Source organism: Salarias fasciatus, chromosome 12, assembly GCF_902148845.1.
Source record: "Salarias fasciatus chromosome 12, fSalaFa1.1, whole genome shotgun sequence".
Lineage (NCBI taxonomy): Eukaryota > Metazoa > Chordata > Actinopteri > Blenniiformes > Blenniidae > Salarias > Salarias fasciatus.
This window is the reverse complement of record NC_043756.1, coordinates 26455195-26473859: the sequence shown is the minus strand read 5'-3', so window position 1 is coordinate 26473859 and position 18665 is coordinate 26455195. Positions and strand designations below refer to the sequence as shown.

At 43.9% G+C, this 18665-nt stretch overlaps 2 protein-coding genes across 2 annotated transcripts; both read right to left on the bottom strand.

Moving 5' to 3' along the window:
- Positions 1–1788: 1788 nt before the first annotated feature.
- ncaph (non-SMC condensin I complex, subunit H) lies at positions 1789–11710 on the bottom strand. The gene is given in 22 exon segments (XM_030104842.1): positions 1789–2153; positions 2299–2374; positions 3144–3220; positions 3302–3412; positions 3616–3759; positions 4578–4685; positions 4970–5013; positions 5016–5088; positions 5969–6075; positions 6218–6307; positions 6310–6362; positions 6765–6952; positions 7935–8017; positions 8131–8151; positions 8154–8174; positions 8177–8318; positions 8539–8687; positions 8811–8928; positions 9400–9492; positions 10056–10146; positions 10307–10529; positions 11675–11710. Coding segments are annotated over 21 exon segments (2067 nt in total). The 5' UTR covers positions 10525–10529; positions 11675–11710; the 3' UTR covers positions 1789–2093.
- A 1278-nt stretch (positions 11711–12988) lies between these two features.
- LOC115397839 (kelch-like protein 10) lies at positions 12989–16048 on the bottom strand. Its single transcript, XM_030104320.1, has 6 exons — positions 15909–16048; positions 15199–15682; positions 14400–15011; positions 13995–14144; positions 13429–13786; positions 12989–13032 (listed from the first exon to the last, which is right to left on the bottom strand). Exons 1-6 carry the CDS (start codon positions 16046–16048, stop codon positions 12989–12991), a joined length of 1788 nt encoding a protein of 595 aa, XP_029960180.1.
- Between the last annotated feature and the right edge of the window lie 2617 nt (positions 16049–18665).

Here is an 18665-nt window from a genome sequence, read left to right as displayed (position 1 = left end):
ATGAAGCACTTCCAGTTCTGCCGTCAAAGATCCTGACACAAGGTACACCGAGAGAGAACACACTGCAGGAGGAAAACACTTGTAGTCAGGTTTATTTCATCTTTAGGCTGTATTTTTCTGTTATTTATTTTTTTTTTTTTTTGTCCTTATTCATAAGAGCCATGCGCCTGTACATTCACATTGCAGTTTATTTTATTATTGTAGCTGCTTTGTGCCATTTTCATTAATTTCTTAACTCCTTTTAGATCAGTTTGTTGCCGTTGGAGTGATTTTTGCTGACTTTTGTTTAAATTTTGTCAAATCATTTTTGACCATTCACTGGTTCTTCCATGTCGGCACTAAATTTACATTCTGTGAAAGAATTTTAGCAAACATTTTCGAAAAAAATCCTGCCTGCTGCTCACCAGTTGTAAAAAAAAACTTCACTTGTGCTTCATTTTACAGTTTTTGTGTTTAAAATGCAATTTTATTGAAGAGAGAAACAATCTACAAGCAGCGAGCAGCACAGGCCTGTTTCTCCTGTAACACCCTGACATCTCTCCAATCACTGTTTATCAGGCAAACGTCACACATTCACAGAATATCTGAGTTTAACATGCAGGTTTGTGTCATATGATCTCTGGAATTTAGAAAAGGGCCACTGCTGTTCTACATTTCTTATCAAAAAGAAACATGCTGCTGAATTGGCTCGTAATTAGAAATGTGTTTGTTATTGTCAGTCAGTGCTCTGAATCTGAAAAAAATAAATAAGTAAATATAAATAATATATATATATATTATATATATATATATATAATATATATTGTGTGTGTGTGTGTGTGTGTTGTGTGTGTGTGTGTGTGTGTGTGTGTGTAAATATATCATAACCTACAGAAATCCAGTGAGAAGTTCACAGATTTTAATCTAGAATTTGTCAACAGTGTGGGATTCCAGGTTCACAATATCCTCTAAGAACAATGTTGGGCAAAGACTTTAATTTCAGTGCTGAACAAAAGGTTCAAAAGAAGCATGACGTTCCCTGCTGCTGTTTTCCTGCAGCACATTGTGAAATATGGCTCTCTCTCCTGGGTGGTTTGGTGAATCTCTCCATCTGAAAGCTGCGTCTCTTCGTCTGGTAACAGCGTGACGACTGCAGAACTACATTCCTCTTATTCCTAGATAAACCAACAGGAAATGGACCGAGCTGGGCCGAGAGTGGTATAGTGTTTAGCACTCCTTCCTCACACTGAAATTATCTGAGGTTCAAGGCCTGTCGGTGCAGTTTGCATGTTCTCCCTCTGCATATGTGGGTTTCCTCCCACACTCCGAGATGAGCGTGTAGGTTTTGTCCTAATTTGGGCTTTTCTGACACAAAAGCATAAAACTACATGCTCTCAGTTTAAACGCTGTGCAGTTTAATTAAAAACAGCTGAACTCCAGTAGAAACAAAGCAAGAGCTCCATGTCTGGAAGAACAATGCAACAGTGACGAGCGTCGTGCATCAATGCAGAGTCTATTCAGCTCTCTCTGTAACTCCGACGCTCAGTGACTCCTCCCTCTGCCCTGGAGCTCCTTGTTGATCTTAACTCATGTGTCCCACCCAGACCGGTTTCTCCTCCTCCACAGAGACGATGACGAGGCTTTAAAGCTCTGCCCAACCTGCCAGCTGCTTAAAATAACCTCAACTGGTCCGTCCATGACGTTAACACTTCATACTCTGCAGGCATTTTACAAGAAAAGAAAAAGAATAAAGTCCTACCCTCTGCCTTTCTTGTAATATGAATTCAGTTACAAGAAAAAACTCCAGCAAAACTTTTTAAAAAAAAGAATTTTATTTCTTTTGACAGGAAACTTTTTTTGTGTGCGGTATAGAGCAATTAAAAATATCTACAAAAGACACACCGATAGCACAGAATGAACAAGAAAAGGCAGAGACTGCACTGTAATTATGAAGAGAAGCAGGTCCCACTGTCGAAGAGCTCCTCATTACATGTTGGAAATGTTGAATAAAAAAAAAAAAAAAAAAAAGGAGGGGGGGGGGGGTTATGAAAGTAACATGACATTAGAAGTGATGAGCGGAGGAAGCAGAGGGATGCAGATCCTCGCCGCTCTCCTCAGTGGCCTTGTCTGATGATGATGTCTGACATGTCGTCCACCTTCACCAGCTCCAGATTCTGAACCGCAAACAAAAACAAACGAGTGAAGAAACCTGCTTCCTGCTTCAGATGTCTGTCTGAATGAGAGACACTTCAGTAGAATATCACAGCCGAGCAATGCAAGTTCCACCCTGAAAGCGACGCTATTAAAACCCACACCCACCTTTTCATTGGCGAGGTGAAGCAGGGCGACGAAGGCCAGAGGCACCGACAGGTTCTGAGACATGCTGCTGGGCAATCTGGAGCGCCACGCGGAAAGGAAGAGCAAAAACAGCTTTAATCGTAACTCCTACACATCATCACAGATCAGGCTGAACGCAGTCTGGTGGACACGTGTAGAAATGACAAATGGGACACAGTAACTTATCTCCTATTTGTCCACTAGGGGGAGACACAGCAGCAATGAGGTTTAATGTTGAGTGATTCGTTTTATCCTCTCAGGATGCATTTTAATTCGAAGGAGAAGCGTTACTTTAAATTGTTATCCAGTCTTGTTTATTCATTTTGTGGTTTTCTGGAGCATCTTTAAAGGGCCCAGAACATTTTAAGACATTTCTCAACCTGCAAACACTCTGAAAAACAGTCTGAAAAACAGTTTTCAATTCTGCAGAGAAAAATAATTCATCCACACGTTTTATAGTCAATGGAAAATAATTTTTTCGTACATCGTTTATTTATTAAACTATTTTTTTTAGGTTTTAGTCATTTAAACCTTTAGTTATCTATCATTATACAGTACATTATTTGTCTTCTACTTATCTTGGGCTTATTTTCCTCATCCACTGTTGGCTGTTATGTGTAGACCTGACTTTCAGCTTGATGCTCAGAAACAGACCAGCGTCGCTGCAGTGCCAACGGCGATACAGCAGGGCTAAGCTAGCTACCTTAGACAGCGCTTCCTCCGGATTTCTAATGGAAATATGGCTGTTTTGTGTGGGAAAAGTTTGATACAATATGAAGGTGAGTTAGAGCGTCAGTCAGAGGTTGGGGAGGGGGGGCCGCCACTACCTCTGGAGGAGCGTCTTTGTGGTCTCGCTGAAGACTTTCTCCCCGCTCACTTCTGCCTTCTCTGCAGTCTCCGTTAGCTGCAAAACCAACACGCATACAGCTGAAAGCGCCACCAAACAGAATATGATTCTTTTAAATAACTTGGCTTGGAAATTCACCTCAACAGTCTTCTCTGGGCTTTCAGTCAGCAGAGTCCACATGGAGTTTTTCAGCCTCTTCATGTCCATTTTCTTTGCCGTCTTTGCGTAATTTATCTCGATCTTGTTGACCTGCACAGACACAGAACGATTAAAGCACAAGTGTGTGAAACACTGATTGGACTGGCTCCAGATCTGGGATCTGCATGAGAAATCAGCTCAGCTCAAAGTGCAATACTGCCAGAGACCACTAGGAAGCAGCGGTCCAGACTCAGGGATCACTGCTCTGGAGAGTAAACTGGAACCTGGACCTGCAGCAACCGTGTGCGTCTCACCCTGTGAGGTTCCGGGACCAGATCGTCCTCCCCGTACGTGGACACACCCTCCAGGTCTTGAGACGGCCCCGGTAAGTTCTCGCCGGAAGGCTGCGTGTCGTCCGAGCCCCCAAACCCTTCCACATCGTCGTCGCTGTCGCCACCCTGAAATGGAACAAACGAGGAGACGGCAGGAGAGGCCGTGAGCCGCTGAACCACAACTGTCTCTGTCCATGAATGATCTGAAGTTTAAACTGCTGACGAATCAGAATACCTGAGAAAATCTCACTCCAGCTTCATTTAAAGACTTTTATACAAACAGGAAGCAACACATGCCATCAGGTCAGCACTCAAGCTGAGCTTTGGCCAGATTTCTAAAAAATGGAGTCATTCTGTCCTGAGTCCATTACTTTCATTTAAAAGGATTTGCACACAGTTTCACGTGTTCCCAGTCAAAGGTCCAATTTCCTCGTGGTGCAGCTGTGGCATGCCCACTGCGCCCACTATGAAACCAAAACGCAGACACGTCATCTGCAAACTGGGCTTTTAGTGTTGGAGGAAAAAAAAAAAAAACCTGAGCTGGATCCAGCCTCATTTATCAGACAACATAAATTAATTTACTGCTTGAATGTAAACAACTTAATTTCACGACCCTGACAGAAGGAGCAGACAGATCAGATCGGCCGTCACGCCACATTCATTTTCCAAAGGCACAAAACGATCCGATCTCAGGAAGCAGCGACGGAACAATCCAATTGAACGCTGTCAAAACAAACCCCCCGAGTTCATCTGAGAAAAACACGAGCTCCATATTCAAAATGGGCACACAGTCTGTCTCAACGAAGCAGCGTCAGGAGGAGCGGTTTCACTCATCAGCTGCTGCCGCAGTAACCATGTTGGAGGCAACATTATTTTCTATTTACAAGTCAAAGGAAACGACCGTGACGCTCACAAATCAATCAATGAGGAGTGTTGTTTCAGACCTGAAGACCTGGACAGAAGTTGGCCGTGTCGTTGGCGTTGTTGTAGTCATAATCTCCGATTCCTTCTCCGAGCTCCCCCGACAGCCTCTTCTGGGCTTCTTGATTCAGCTGCAGAGAAAAACACTCTCCTTAAAGCTCCGTGATGTTCGCTCAGCTGGAGAAACATCTGGTTTATTTATGTATTTATCCAGGTGAACAGTCACATGTAGCACTACGCAGTGATTTGATTTGGCATTACTAATTTTACTGTCTCGTATGATTTCAGAATGACTCTGCAGCGATCTCACACACTTTGATGGGCTCTGAAACCCCCTGCTGATCAAACGTACTCCCAGGACGTGCTATCTGGTGAACTTGATCAGACAGACCAGATGAATGTGTGATTGTCTCACCGAGACGGAGGGCTTCACGCTGAGCTGGGACAGCGTCTCGGGGTGAACTGGAAGTCTGCAGGAAGAGTCGTTCTCCTCTTGCTGGTGGTGAGCGCTGACTTTACGTTGGTGGTGGCAGCCTGAAAGTAGATGGAAAAATGTCAGAGATAGATGAAATGTGCTGGCAGGTTGAGTCCACACTGGTCTGGACAGAGAGTCCCGCTGGTTTATGAGCATTAACTGCCACTTTGATCACCTCTCAATAAACTCCTAAGGCTTTGACGAAGTTGTACTAAGTTATTACATATTTCATAGTCAGATCTTCGCTGTATGAGATCCGGCTACTTCAGAATTCGTTCTGTCCGACCAGGATGTAAATGAGAGACTCTGTGTCACCAGCAGTATTATTCCCAAAGCGCTGCTTGCTGCATTGCCATGGTTACTGCACACAGGAGTGTGGCGCTATGGGCCTAATGCCTCCACATTTCGACAGATCAAACGCGAGGAGACGGCTCATCCCCCCCGCCCGACTCGGTTCGGTGGGTGTCACAGCAGCAGAGAACAGAAAGCCTGTGTGAGTCCACCTGCTGCTGGTTTACAGAGGCCAAGGCTTCAAAAGCACAGCAAAATGATCAAAAAACATGTATTTTTAAACAAAAAAACATCAAGACACAAGCAGCAGCATCTACACTGAGATCAAATAAGGGGAAAAAAAAGTAAAACAGTCAACAGAAATGAATAGGAAATGAAAATTAAAAGCAAGGGAAGAAACATCTCTTTCAGCCACCTTCAGAAAATGCTTCTCTTTTATCATCTGACAGCTTGTTTTAAGCCACAGAGGCATAAAAACAAACCATATTCTCTGAAGATCATCTTCTAGAGCCAAAACAACTACAAGAAAATAATCCTCCCCCACAGCGAGCAACGCGGTGCCGCAGGATCTGGAACAGCTGCTTCTTATGAAAGGGAGACAGAAAATGCAAAAACAACCCCGAAACCAAACGGGAGCCATGTTTTTACCCTGGTGGTGCGGAAGTAGGTTTCAAAGTTCACGTCCTCACTGAAGTCGATTTCGAAGGCCTTCTTGGGCTTCCTCTTGCGCGGCTCTTTGTCAGGCATGTGATCCACTGCGGGAGATTTAAACACGCAGAGAGACGAGGGAGATGGAGACAGTCAGACACTGACGAGACGGACTGGAGCAGAGTTTCATTACCAACGTCCTCCTGCGACCTTGACTGTGAGAGGATTAAAGCCACTGGCTGGACTCACGCTTGTGCTTGGGTTTGAACTGCCAGTACCCGGGTCCGGCCCACGTGGCCATGGTCTTGGGGCTGAAGTAGGAGTATTCTCTGGGCTGGAGGACAGCTGCAGACACATGGTGGCGATGTCTCCCTCTCCGATGGGGATCACGTCCCTGCAGCGGCCGTCCGGAGAGCCATTCAAAGACAGCAGGAGTCAGGCGGTTATAAATAGAGGCTGAGAGAGGAGCTCTCGAAGCAGTGAATTAAACAGGCTCTTTACTGGTGATAGCAGGTCGGGCCGTTACTTCACCCCTGTGACTAAGAGAGCGATACATTACAGACTTGTAAGCTTAAGGAGGCATTAAGAAAAAGAGGCTGTTTTGTTGGACGGAGCTTAATGGCAGCCATTCGCTCCTCCTCCGTCACAGCACGCTAAAAGTGTCTAGAAGTAGAAGGAAAAGGACACTAACCTCTAGAAACTTTTACTTTTAATTAAAAGGGTCAAACAAAAACAGGGGAAAAGGGACCAATTATTCCAAACATCATCTGAGGAGTGTGTGGCAGCGCATCCCTACCTCCCTGAGCCGGAGCCGGACGGCTCGCAGCCGACCCGGTGCTCCTTCACTCCCTCCTCGCAGTCGCCGGCTCCCTCGTCGTAGTCTGCGTCGAAGTCCGGGCAGTCGTCTTCCTCCGGCTCGGGCTCGGCGTTCACATCAAACACGTGCTCGCCCTGCTTCATCTTCTCCAGGAGCTGGTTGATGGTCTGAGGGGAGACACAGTGATGAAGTCTAGCGGGAGGGGTGAGGGCGCACAGCTGACCCCGGCTCATTTTTATCACTTTTACACCCGGAACTCTGAGGCTGTTTTCAGGCCTGCTTCATGTTCCTGTTTGTAATAAAGCCAAAGAGAAATACAGTAGATGAAAGATCAAACCACATGACTAATGAGATTCTGCCACTGATATGATGATAGAAGTGTCTCCTTCACAAACAATAGGATGATATTTGCCAGTTTATCATACTGTCTTGACTATAAGCTGCATTTCTGTTTATAGTTGCTTGGCTGGTGATCTGAATCACACCAAGGAGCAGCTTATATATTGAATTAAACGGTAATTACCATCAGGAACACACAGCAATGATTTCAAGTGAAAAAGTAGAACTTTTGTTCTTTATGGGTGTCTGTTTAAATGACAACGCTGCTCCGAGCTACTGAAAATGCGACTTCTAGGAAAAAGCGCTCGAGGTGGAACTGGCTTGGTCACTGTCTAAACAGACAAAAACAAGACTTTCTGGAAACACTCAGGCTTCAGCTCCTTCTTGACAGCAGAAAGGCTGCAAGTGTGCATGTGCACGCACGCCAAGGCTGCAGTAACTAGTTCATGTGTAGCACGAGTCTGGGCGGATCTCTGGGCTGGTGCACGTTCTTTCTGTTTGTGCACGGTTTTCTCTGAGTGGCTTTGCTTCCTCCCACAGTCCAAACACCGGCAGTGAACTACAGACTTCAAATGCAACTAGGGTGAAGGCTGCATTTGTGATGATCGATGCTGACCCTGCAATGCAACGCCAAACCTTTTCTGCACCATGGCCCAGTTTTAAGACACTGTGTTTTTCGTCTTCTGTGTTCATTACGTGGAGCGATGTACGATTCCAAGGAGATTGTTCAGTTATTTTTGGCTCTTTTCATTGTGGTTTTCTGTGAGTAAGGGGAAAAGGAGCCATTGGTGACTGGATGGTGTTTCTAACCTGCTCGGGGTTCCAGCTGGTGAAGGAGAAGTCCTGCAGCGAGGGGCAGACGGAGCTTTTCTCCTGAGAGCGCTGCAGTCCAGCTGAAAGAAACAAACCACACAGAGAGCAGCGTCAGATGAAACCCTGCAGCGCCGTTAGACACTAAAGCTCAGAGGAGCAGTCAGCTGATGGCAGTAAAGCTTCATCTCCTCACCCATGAAGGGCGACGCGGGACCGTCTGAGGAGGTGGAGGAGAGTGGAGGGTGAGGACTGCAGGAGAGTCAGGTGGGAGGGAAACAGCAGCTCGCAGCGGCTGTTCTCACTGAAGAGAACCGACAGGAAGACGCCGGCCGTGCTGCTCTCATCGAAGGACGAGGCCATGCGATGAAACATGGGGTCCACCTGAGAGGACAGCAAGGCAACCGGAGAAGTTCCTCCTCAGTAAGTTAAGAACACTTCTCTTTCTAAACCCTCATGAAGTAAATATCAAGGCACAGTGGGTTGTTGAGTCTGACTATCTCTCTGTAAAAACTCTGGCAAACGTCTCAGGCTGTGACGGGTTTAATTCACTGAAAATAAATAAATAAATAATTAAACCTTCTCTGTCTAAGTTTCCTCATACCTCACATCTCCGCTCGGACTCGGCACTGTTGATGTTGCTCAGGTTTTGCTCCACCGTCTTCTTCGGAGGCCTCTTCTTCTTCGGCTGCTTGACAGTGGCCTCGCTTTCTGCACCGTCCTCATCGTCGCCATCGCCTTTCGAGCCATGGTCTGCGGATTCACCGAGACAACAAAAGCCCAGAAAACTTCATACTGCGGACCAGCGAAAACAGACCAAGCCCGGCTTTCTGATATATCTGAATGATGAATCCCATGCAGGGCGGAGCCTCTCACCCTCCCCAGGCTTGGTCTCTGCCCCGAGACCACCCAGCACCCTGTAGGCGTCAGCATGAACAGCATCCACCCTCACGGCATAGATCTTTGTACTGGCATCCAGAGTGCCGGCTGCCACCTTCAGGACACACACACAGCAAGAGGATACAAGTTTTACACAAAAAACACAAAAACACACATTGAAGCACCACTGATTTGATATAGACACTACAAATCCAATAATTAATAATCTTCACTATATAAATAAAATGATCACAAGGATTAATTAACACACTTCTCACCAATTATGCAATTTCTTCATGAATACAAATCTTATTTATGTCTTTTTTCTACATCATCAAGGTGTTCGGTCAATAAGAAACACTCTGTGGTTTGTTCGCCGGAACTTTCAGTAATACACCTTTAAACACGCCGATTGTCACCGCTTTGATTTGTACCTGTCTAGACGTCCACAACTCCAGGACTGATTTCTTCCATCGGCAAAAAAATTTGATATTGACATTTCTGAGTGGACCTCAGTGAAGTAATCAATTGTTCTAAGACTTCGGGGGAAAAACAAGCGAGTGATGGAGCAAACAGAGAAACATACCTTGAAGTTGGTGAGCTCTGAATCCTTCTGTTTGAGAATGTCAGCCATGTAATCAATCAGATGCAGACCGAAGGCATTTTTTGTGGTGATTTTCTGCCAAGGAAGCAACAGGAAAGTGTTCATCTTTTCTTTGTTTCGCCTCACAGCTGCAATTTTATGATCAAAGTCGGGTTCAGTCAATATGAGTCATCTAAAACTATTCTTTTTATTTATCAGACAGCCGTATTTATTCCTTAAAGCTGTTGTATAAATGTTCACATATTCGACACTGAAGGCAGCCACATCACTCCATTTCTCAAATGTTCACATGAGCTTCCTTTCTTCAAGAAAAATGACTGTAAAGTACTGCTTTTAGAGTAAAAATATATTTCTCATTTTCTGCAGCAATACTAATCTTTCAGATCTCTCATGGCATCTGAGCATGTTTGCTTTTCATTTCCAGATGAAGAAATAAAAATACAGACAGTACTGAGTTTTATGTTCAGCTATATAGAAGCAGCATTTATGCTTCAAGCGTCTATTTGAAAAAAAGAAAAGGTTTAGCGCTATTGTTACTCCATGGTTTGATTGTGATTCATTCTTTGTATTACAATGGATTACGTTAATGCTCAGGTTAAGGTTCTGAATGGCTTCGCACACAGCTCACACATACTTACATTTTCAGTGGAGAGTTTTATGCAGGTGGAGTAATGCTCTGAGATCTGTGCGTTTGACAGCTTAGGCACGGCGGCAGGAGTCCCCACAGCACTGCGAGCAGCAATAAAATCATTACTCCTCTGAGACAGAATGCCGCTGGGCACAAAGCTACTGGGTTTTAATGCTTGACATAAAATGGTTTTACACATCAGTTTTTGTTTAAAAACATCACTCTACGCTGTAGACTGTCACCACAGAGCAGCATTTCTACCTGTGAGACGCAGAGTCATTGAAGGATGAGTCGGAGGCCGTTTGAAGGTCGATGACCCTCGACCTCCTGCGCTGGCGACGCTCCTGTTCGTCATCGTTGCCAGGGAAGGCTGTCAGCAGCGGGGTGCTGCAGGCTGCGGGGGACTGACCCTTGCTCTTCAGCGAGGATGACGTCCAACCCTGACGTATCCGGGAGATGGGCGTGGAGGCTGAACTCATCTTAGCTGGACGGAAAGGAAAACAAAGCTCTATTTGCAACAGACAAGTCAGACAACAACTCGCTTGAACATCAAAATCCAAATCAATTAGAATTAATATGTTTAACATGAGATGCTGCTGGAGCCATTTAAGCCCTCCAAGACAGAGTAAATAAGAAAAGAGGCACTGCAAAGAAATACAGCATATTTTATACATTTCAAACAGAAAGACTTTCCTAATTCCGCCCCGTGAATGTGCATTTTAAGTTTAATCATGGCAAGACGAGATGAAATTTTGTGTTACTTACAGTACAGGACTGTAAGTTCAAGACGTGTTCTCTATAATAGTTTTTCAAAAACTATTATGTGCTTCTATTCCATGCCAGCATGAGCCAAAGGATTTGAAAATATTGCTAAAATTGCAGGTTTTTTTGAACTAGACAACAAACTCATGATGATTTTGAGAACAACCCCAGGCTCTAAGCTTCTCAATTTGTTATTAGTCAAAAAAGGGGCTTTGGAAGAGACTGACCAACAGTATTAATCAGTGTCTGGGTTTCTAATCACAAAACGCACTCAGCAAGTTCATCCGAGTGACAGGCTGACAATAAAATGCAGTTATTTGTTGTCCCAGTCCAGAAGAACTGAAACCACAGCTTCATTTTCGCTTGCCTTCCACCCATCTCCTAGTGTTTTTGCACTTCGACGGCATGTTACTGCTTTGATTGAGTGAGTCATTTATAGTTGCATTGTTACTAAAAGATAAAATGTGCTGTACAAAATACTAAATGAAGCTTCCCCTTGGCACTGCATAAATGAAACTAACCTACAGGTATCAGCTTTGAGAAGTTCTGATTTTAGGACAACAGATGATCTCTATGTTTGGAACGGTGGCCACACAAAAACAGAAAGATTATTACTCGATATACTTTATAACCACGGACAACCCCACACGTCGATTCAATGAATATATGTGTGTTTCAACCAGAGGATTCAGTCTGTACAGTCACTTTTTCTACAGATCAGAAGCTGAACCAGAACAAAAACAAACACATGGAAGTCATGGTCACTGCTAACGCTTAGCATTAGTTAGCACTAGCTTCGGGACGCACGTCTTAAAATCGTGAGTTTAGGACAGAACAAAACACTTCAAGACGGATTTGTAAAGATACCTGGAAATGCACAAATGAAGTCCTGGTGAGCGTTATTATGAACTGGAAAACCAAGAGCGTAAAAAAAAAAAAAGATAGCAGGAACCAGTGCGTCTTTCTTTCTTCCGGTCCTCCGTTTTGAATTTTTGCGCCGGACGGTTTACGCAACCCCTGTACGTCACGACGTCAGCCACGCCCACTTCCAGTTCTTGAATTACGGGGGGGTGGGGGGGGGTGAGTAGGCGCAGCTGAAGCTGTTGGCCTTGTTGTGTACTTTGGGTATACTACTGCTGCTAATACTGCTACGAATACAGCTACTGTTATTAGTAGTAGTTAGTATTCTTTTATTGTAGTAATGACCAGTTCATGAGATAACCGGGGTTAACAGAGACAGTAAGACAAAATGATAAAAATTGTAGTTTCAAAGATGAAACCAAACAATAAAATCAAGATTCAAATAGAAAATAGCAAGAACAAACAAATAATAAACCCAGTTTTTAATAACAATATACTCAAACACATGCAATGGGAATCACTCAACATAACTTTAAGAGCTGTTCCAAAGCAAAAGCCTAAAATCATCTGTTTTTCAAACCATCTTCGAAAGACGCTTCGTTAATATCAGCTGACAATTTATGTGCATGCTCTTCCTGTGCATGTGGTAAGTTTTCTTTCTAGGTTGAGGCTGTCCTGAGTCTGCTTCTCCTTCAGATCCACAACTGGGGTTGCTTCAAAGAAAATTCTGTCTTCTCACATGCAGATGTACATGGGCTCTGCTTTAGCGGTGTAAAAAGTAATATAGTGTACTAAGTACACTAAGTGTAGTCCATTTACCATTTCGTAGGGCTCAAATGTCCCTTGCTGCTGCTTGTAAATGCTTGTAAACCTTTACAAGCATTCCCAATATAAGACTGAAAGTGTGTGTAGGTGTGCAAAAATTTAAGTTCACAGTGAGGAGGGGAAATCACCTTCTCACACACAGTGTCAGCATAGTCCACATCAGTTCCGGGGAGTGGTAGCCTGGACATTCAATCTGCAATGTTTTTCAGCATGCCAGACTTGTGCTGAACATCACAGTCAAACTCCACGAGACGAGCGGACTACCTGGCTATACAAAGTCCAGCGCGATTATTCCCTTTGGTAGTCAGAAGCGCGCTTGGTTTTCTGTACATAGCAGAAACTTTCTTCACATTCTCTTCGACATTCTTGTCCATGTCCATTCTCCATGTTTTAGTTCATACTCGCTTACTCTGTTTTATCTTAACTTCATGCTTTTTTTTTTTATTATTTTTCATGCAGTGTTCTTTATGGGGGCCCTCCATATCGGGAGTTGTGTCAGGTCTGCCTGTGGAGGATGTCGTCCTGTTGACTCTTCTGGCCTGAATGGTAGAAGCCGTGCACGATTGTTCATGGACCGTGGTGTGGGTCGGGGTGGTCCTGTGTCAGGCTCATGGTAGACATGGGCTGTGACATCTTTGGATGTGGATGGCCCCTTATGATTTTTCTTTTTCTGCTGGTTTATCGGTGCCCAGCCATTGTTAGGACTGTCTTGTGCTTTAGTAACTGCTGATAGATGTGGGCAGTGAGGGTCAGTAGTGGGCGAGCAAATGACCCCGACTCCTCTCGCTACTTCTCTTCCTCCTCTTCTTTTTCTTTCTCTTCCTGATCCTCCCTCCTCTTCCTCCTAATCTGGCACCTAATCATAATCTTCTTCCTCCTCCTCTCTCCTCCTCCTCCTCCTCCTCCTCCTCTCTCCGCCACATAATCTCTCCCGCTCTCTCGCTCCTCCTTCTCCATCTCTTGGTCTAGCTGAAAAAATGGCAAGCTGTCTCGATTGAAGGTGTAGTCCTCCATGTTGGGGAGTCCGTAAACCACACAGCAGCTCACAGAGCTGTGTGAGGCATGCAAGTTGCGGACATCAAACCACAGATTCTGCACCGGGTCAAAGCACTCCACAGCACGGATGGCGCGAAAGTTGTCAGAGCCCCCAACCACAAAGATGCAATCATCAAGTACTTCGATGCCAAAGTTGCAGCGCCTGCTTATCATGGAGGGCAAGATGCTCCAGGTGTTGGACCTTGGATCATAGACCTCAGCACTGGCCAGACAGTTGTTGCCATCAAAGCCACCGACCTTCAGAAAGAAAAAGGAATAATGTATTTGGAAAAAAAAGTTCTTAATTGTATAAATAAATGGATATTTTTAGAAATTCTTGATTTTCTGTATCTGTGGTCAGGATAAATATATTACTAACATAGATTGAAAAACCCAGCTCATCCAGGGCTTCACGCGTTCTAGAGTTACATGTTACCTGAGCGTCAGCTCAGTTTGGTAAACTTACCACATAGGCGAGATTCTTAGAAGCAGCGGCTCCAAATTTACTGCGGGGACAACTCATGTCGGAAATCACTGTCCACTGGTTGGTTTGTGGGTCGTAACACTCAGCGGTTTGCAGGTAGTCCCACCCATCAAATCCTCCAAAAACATAAATCTGAAGATTGAAGCCGGGACAGGAAGTCGTTTTACATTTTAGGCCACAAATGTTGTCAATGTTTTCTATGTCAGCGTGGAGTTACAATATTATGGTAATCATCATCATCAGCATTCTGAACAAGTCAAAATAAAATTTTAAAAAATCAATAAATTAGTTATTTCACTACTCGAGGTCATAATAGATCCCATCTAATGTCAGATGAAAATACACTCTGTCAAGCTTTCAGTTCAGCTGCTCTTTGGAGTCACTCACCTTCTGGTGCAGGACTGCACAACCTGCACCACTCCTCCTTTCGCGCATGGGTGCTATGAGGGTCCACTGGTTGCTCTCAGGCTGGTAGTGCTCTGCAGAATCGAGATGCATCTGCCCATCGTATCCTCCCAGGGCGTAGATGAGCCCTTTCAGCACAGTCACAGTGACGTAACAGCGGCACACATGCATTGGCGCCACCTCTTGAAAGGTTTTCATGACAGGATTAAATCTGAGCACACTGTTGGAAAACCCCTCTCTGCTGAAGCCACCGACGTAATAGATGGATCCATTCAGAAAGGCGGTGCCGTGGTCACTACGGGGTTCTGCAATGAGTGTGAACGTGAGCCAACGGTTGATCCGAATGTCATACGCCTCGACGCTATTGATGGGGTGGTCTCCATTAATGCTCCCAGTGGCGAACAGAAGGGCATTTGGTAGGCGCGGGCGAACAAAGGGGTTGGAGAAAATATTGCCACCAAAGTTATTGAAGAGGTAATGCAGCATTCTGGAGGCTTTGGTGACCATGGCGAGGCACTGAGAGTCGTTCTTCACCAGATCATTTGGCAGCACAGTCACCATGATGTACCTCATACTCATCAGACACAGTCGTATCTAGGCAGCAATGAAAAGGACATGTTGAATATTAGCTAATGAACCATAGCACTTGTCAGTTTTCTATTTGTCTTTATTTGTAAGGCTTTCCCTGTATAACCACTATTTACAACACATGGGATCAGGTGTATCAGATACTTCACCACAGAGTGCTTAGGAATAGTATGAGTCACACAGATTACTGTACCTTAGACATTAGATAGCAGAGGTGTTCTTTTCGTTGATCTGGGTCATTGCCGATCCATTTCATAATACCCTCATACAGAATGCTCTCTGCCCTTACAATAAGGTCATCTCGGTCAAGAAAATGAGCAAATTCATGGACAGTGAGCCGTTGCAACTGTTGACTGGAAATCACTTTCTCAAAGTGGTCCAGAACGTAACGGTAGACTTTAGTTTGCAGATTGGAGATAGAATAGAATCTTATGAATTGCCAAATGCTTATGCAATTCTCTGGGCAGAGTTGCTCCTCAAGGACATGGCTGCAAGTTTGTACAACATCCATTATTTCAAACTGATTAGCCGTGACCATGAGGCCCTGCACATTGTCCACCGTTACGTGAACAGAGCCGGTGTATGCAAACTTAATGATAAGCTCCATGATGACCGGAGTGATGCCCTGAATGTCATAATCCCTCTGGTTTGGGCTGGACCACCGAACAAAGAGAGCTCTGAGGGAGAAAAGAGAACGAAAACATTTCAAACTTTCGTGAAACGGTTAAAAGGAGCAGGCGGGGAAACAACAACTCAAACCACAATCAAGTTATTGGGCCCAGCACATTTTTTCTAAATAAGTACAATTTACCAAATGCTCAGTAGTTTTTCATATTCTATTCATTATACCAGTTGAAACTTAGACCTTAGAAGGACAAATATTATTTCTCTGTTTCAGCTTACTCAAAGTACGGAGAACATTCACACAGGATGACTTTGTGGACTTGAAATTCAACGTCTTGAACTTTGAGGACCGCATCACAAAAAGATCCTGCTGATCGGAGCTTCTCTTGAACTGCACTCATTTTGCCAAGGGTTATCATTTTTCAGTCGCCGTTGCGTTTGAACTGTTTTGTATTCCTGAAACTGGGGATGTGACTGAACGCCTGGGGTTGTTTTTTACAAGTGAGGCTTGAAAGAGGGAACACAGTCTCTTCTGATGACGAGCGTGTGAAGGTGATGACATCACAGTTCACATGGCAACCGACTCCTCTTCAATTCAATTCGATTCGATTCGATTCTATAGCAATATGTATAGAGCACTAATTACAACACAATCATTTCTCTGCACTTTTACAGAGAAAACCCAGCTGCAGAAAGCGACTGTGAAAAGGAAAAACTCCCTACTAAAAGAAGGAAACCTTTGCAGAACCAGAGGTGGCGACTTTCTGCTCCTCACTTTGCAGGTTTCATGAAAATAATGTCAATTATAATAAATTAACGGTTGCTCCATTTGCTTGTGAGCACTCACCCTCGTGATCCTGTTTTTTTTTTTTTTTTTTTTTTTTTTTCATATTTTGACCTTTTTTTTGTAGCTTGCTTCTCTAGTAAAGAAATAAAGAAATCTGGATATTGTATTTGTAATGAATTTTGTAATGAATTCACAAAAACTTTATAATCACATTTTATTGGTGAATTTTTGCAAAATTACTGTAGTTTTATTTACTCATTGGTCACTTATTGGTACTTCACTTTAATTCTCAGCTACATTTTGATCAGAAATATAATCATAGAGGATCAGAAGGACAAACTGAATACATTTTTGCATTAAAGAAACTCAAACTAAAAACTTGTTTTGACCATATGAGCTGTTACCAGGAGAGTTCCGTATTGTCAGTGGTAAGGATGCCTTTCACTGAAATACTATTTCATTGAACTTCATTCATTTTTCTTGTTTAAGTACACTGGCCAGAGAAAACCTGAGTGACCACCTGATATGGCATATGAGCTTCCAGTTTTATTTTAATAGCGAAATAAACGAATAAATTGAAACAAGCTCATATAAGTTCATTCAGGTCATGTAAAAAGGCGAAATCGTTAATGTACGATTTCAGCGTTTTTAACATCTTCTTAACCCAAAAGTCGGTTACGATTCAAAATCGGTTAATCGTGCAGCCCTTAAGTACAATCAGTGTTTGTTTTAATCCTGCCATAGCTATCAGCCTCTGCAGTACAGGCTGGGGGCATGCGAGGAACCCAGCTGAGATGAAACACAACTATCGCAGCAGCAGCAGCAACACAGACACACATTCACTGTTCCCATTTGGTGTGTTGCACCAAATTGCTGGCAGAGCACAATTTGCTCAAATAGACTCAAGTCTTGTTTGGGTGTATCAGTGTAATTTTGCAACATCAAAGATATTTCTTTTGGGCTTCAGTCGGACTAAAATTGCATTTCAATCAGTTAGTGGAATGGCAGTCTGGTTGAAGGAGCTCATATGTTAAATCCATATTCATCATTTCAAAACAGCGTGAAACCGATGAAGTATGATCAAATATCACCTCCAGCCACTGAAAGTACATAATGAATATTATGTAAAGTAGGAGTTACAATGATTTTATTTGGAATAGTGTATAGTACATAGTCATTTTAAAAAAGACTGGACAGCAGGTGAAGAGTGTACTGTACACTAGATGGCAGTAAGAAATAAGGCTCTCCACCATCTGTCACTCTTCATGCACTGACAACTGACTGATGTCTTTTTCCAACGTTTGTTTGCTCTGGTTTTTATGAGGATAATATGCATTTTCAAAAGAAACTAATCGCTTGCTTTTTGTTTGTTTTTGAAGAACAAAATGGGATTTCTTCAGCTTTTTCTGAGTTAACTCAAACTTTTCAGTTTCTCAGTAAAAAACATCACAACCTTTCATTTCTGTTGGAGTTGATTTTTTGCTGACTATGGATGAAAGCAGACATAAACACACACACACACCACCTAGATTGGCTAATACTCTTGCTTTTGGACTGTGGGAAGAATAGCAGAACATGCAAACTCCACACCTGGCACCCAGGATCCTCTTGCTGCCAACCATTACACCAAAGAGTGCCTGGAAAGAACCCACACACACGCACAGGAAGAACATTCAATCTCTATATTGACTGATCCCAGTCTCGACCTCAAACCATGGAGGACCTCGATGTGAGAAGAGGATGCTAACCACTGCCACCATTTTTTACTTGTTTCGTTTGCTAATAAGGTCTTGCGAGAATCCCCGCTTCATGTGCGAAACGACAGCAGATGCTGCAGGTTCCTCAAAGGACAGCAGAATGTTTAACCCGAACACCCGGCCCCGCAGACTGAGGTTACGTCTGCAGTCCAGACGGGGTCCGAAGAACTGATGGCAAACCGAACACGAGGAGCGCTGCCGGAAAACAACTGCAAAACGATGATCACACAAGGGAGCTGCAGTGAACTGGAAGTATAATAAGAGAGAGGTAGATCGGCTGAGAGGGAACATGAGAGCGGAGAGGTCGGGTCAAGTGTGGCAGCTGGAGAGGAGAGCAGGGCCAAGTGTGACAGTGTGATGAAGAAAGTAGAAAAACTAAAAGAAAATACCCAGAAGAACGGCAGAAAGTCTCAACTTTGACACAATGCGCCGTGTAAGAGCTATGGAAGTGTGCTTTGGAGAGTAGAACACTGACAGAACAAGACTCCTTTC

Bases quoted from the DNA above. Each gene is read 5' to 3' on its own strand.
- LOC115397839 (XM_030104320.1), bottom strand. From the start codon at position 16,048: ATGATAACCCTTGGCAAAATGAGTGCAGTTCAAGAGAAGCTCCGATCA. The intron at 13,787-13,994 runs GTAAGTTTACCA...TTCTTTCTGAAG, and splicing joins CTAAGAATCTCGCCTATGTG to GTCGGTGGCTTTGATGGCAA. The intron at 13,033-13,428 runs GCGGGAGAGATT...TCTACCATTCAG, and splicing joins GGAGAAGGAGGAGCGAGAGA to GCCAGAAGAGTCAACAGGAC.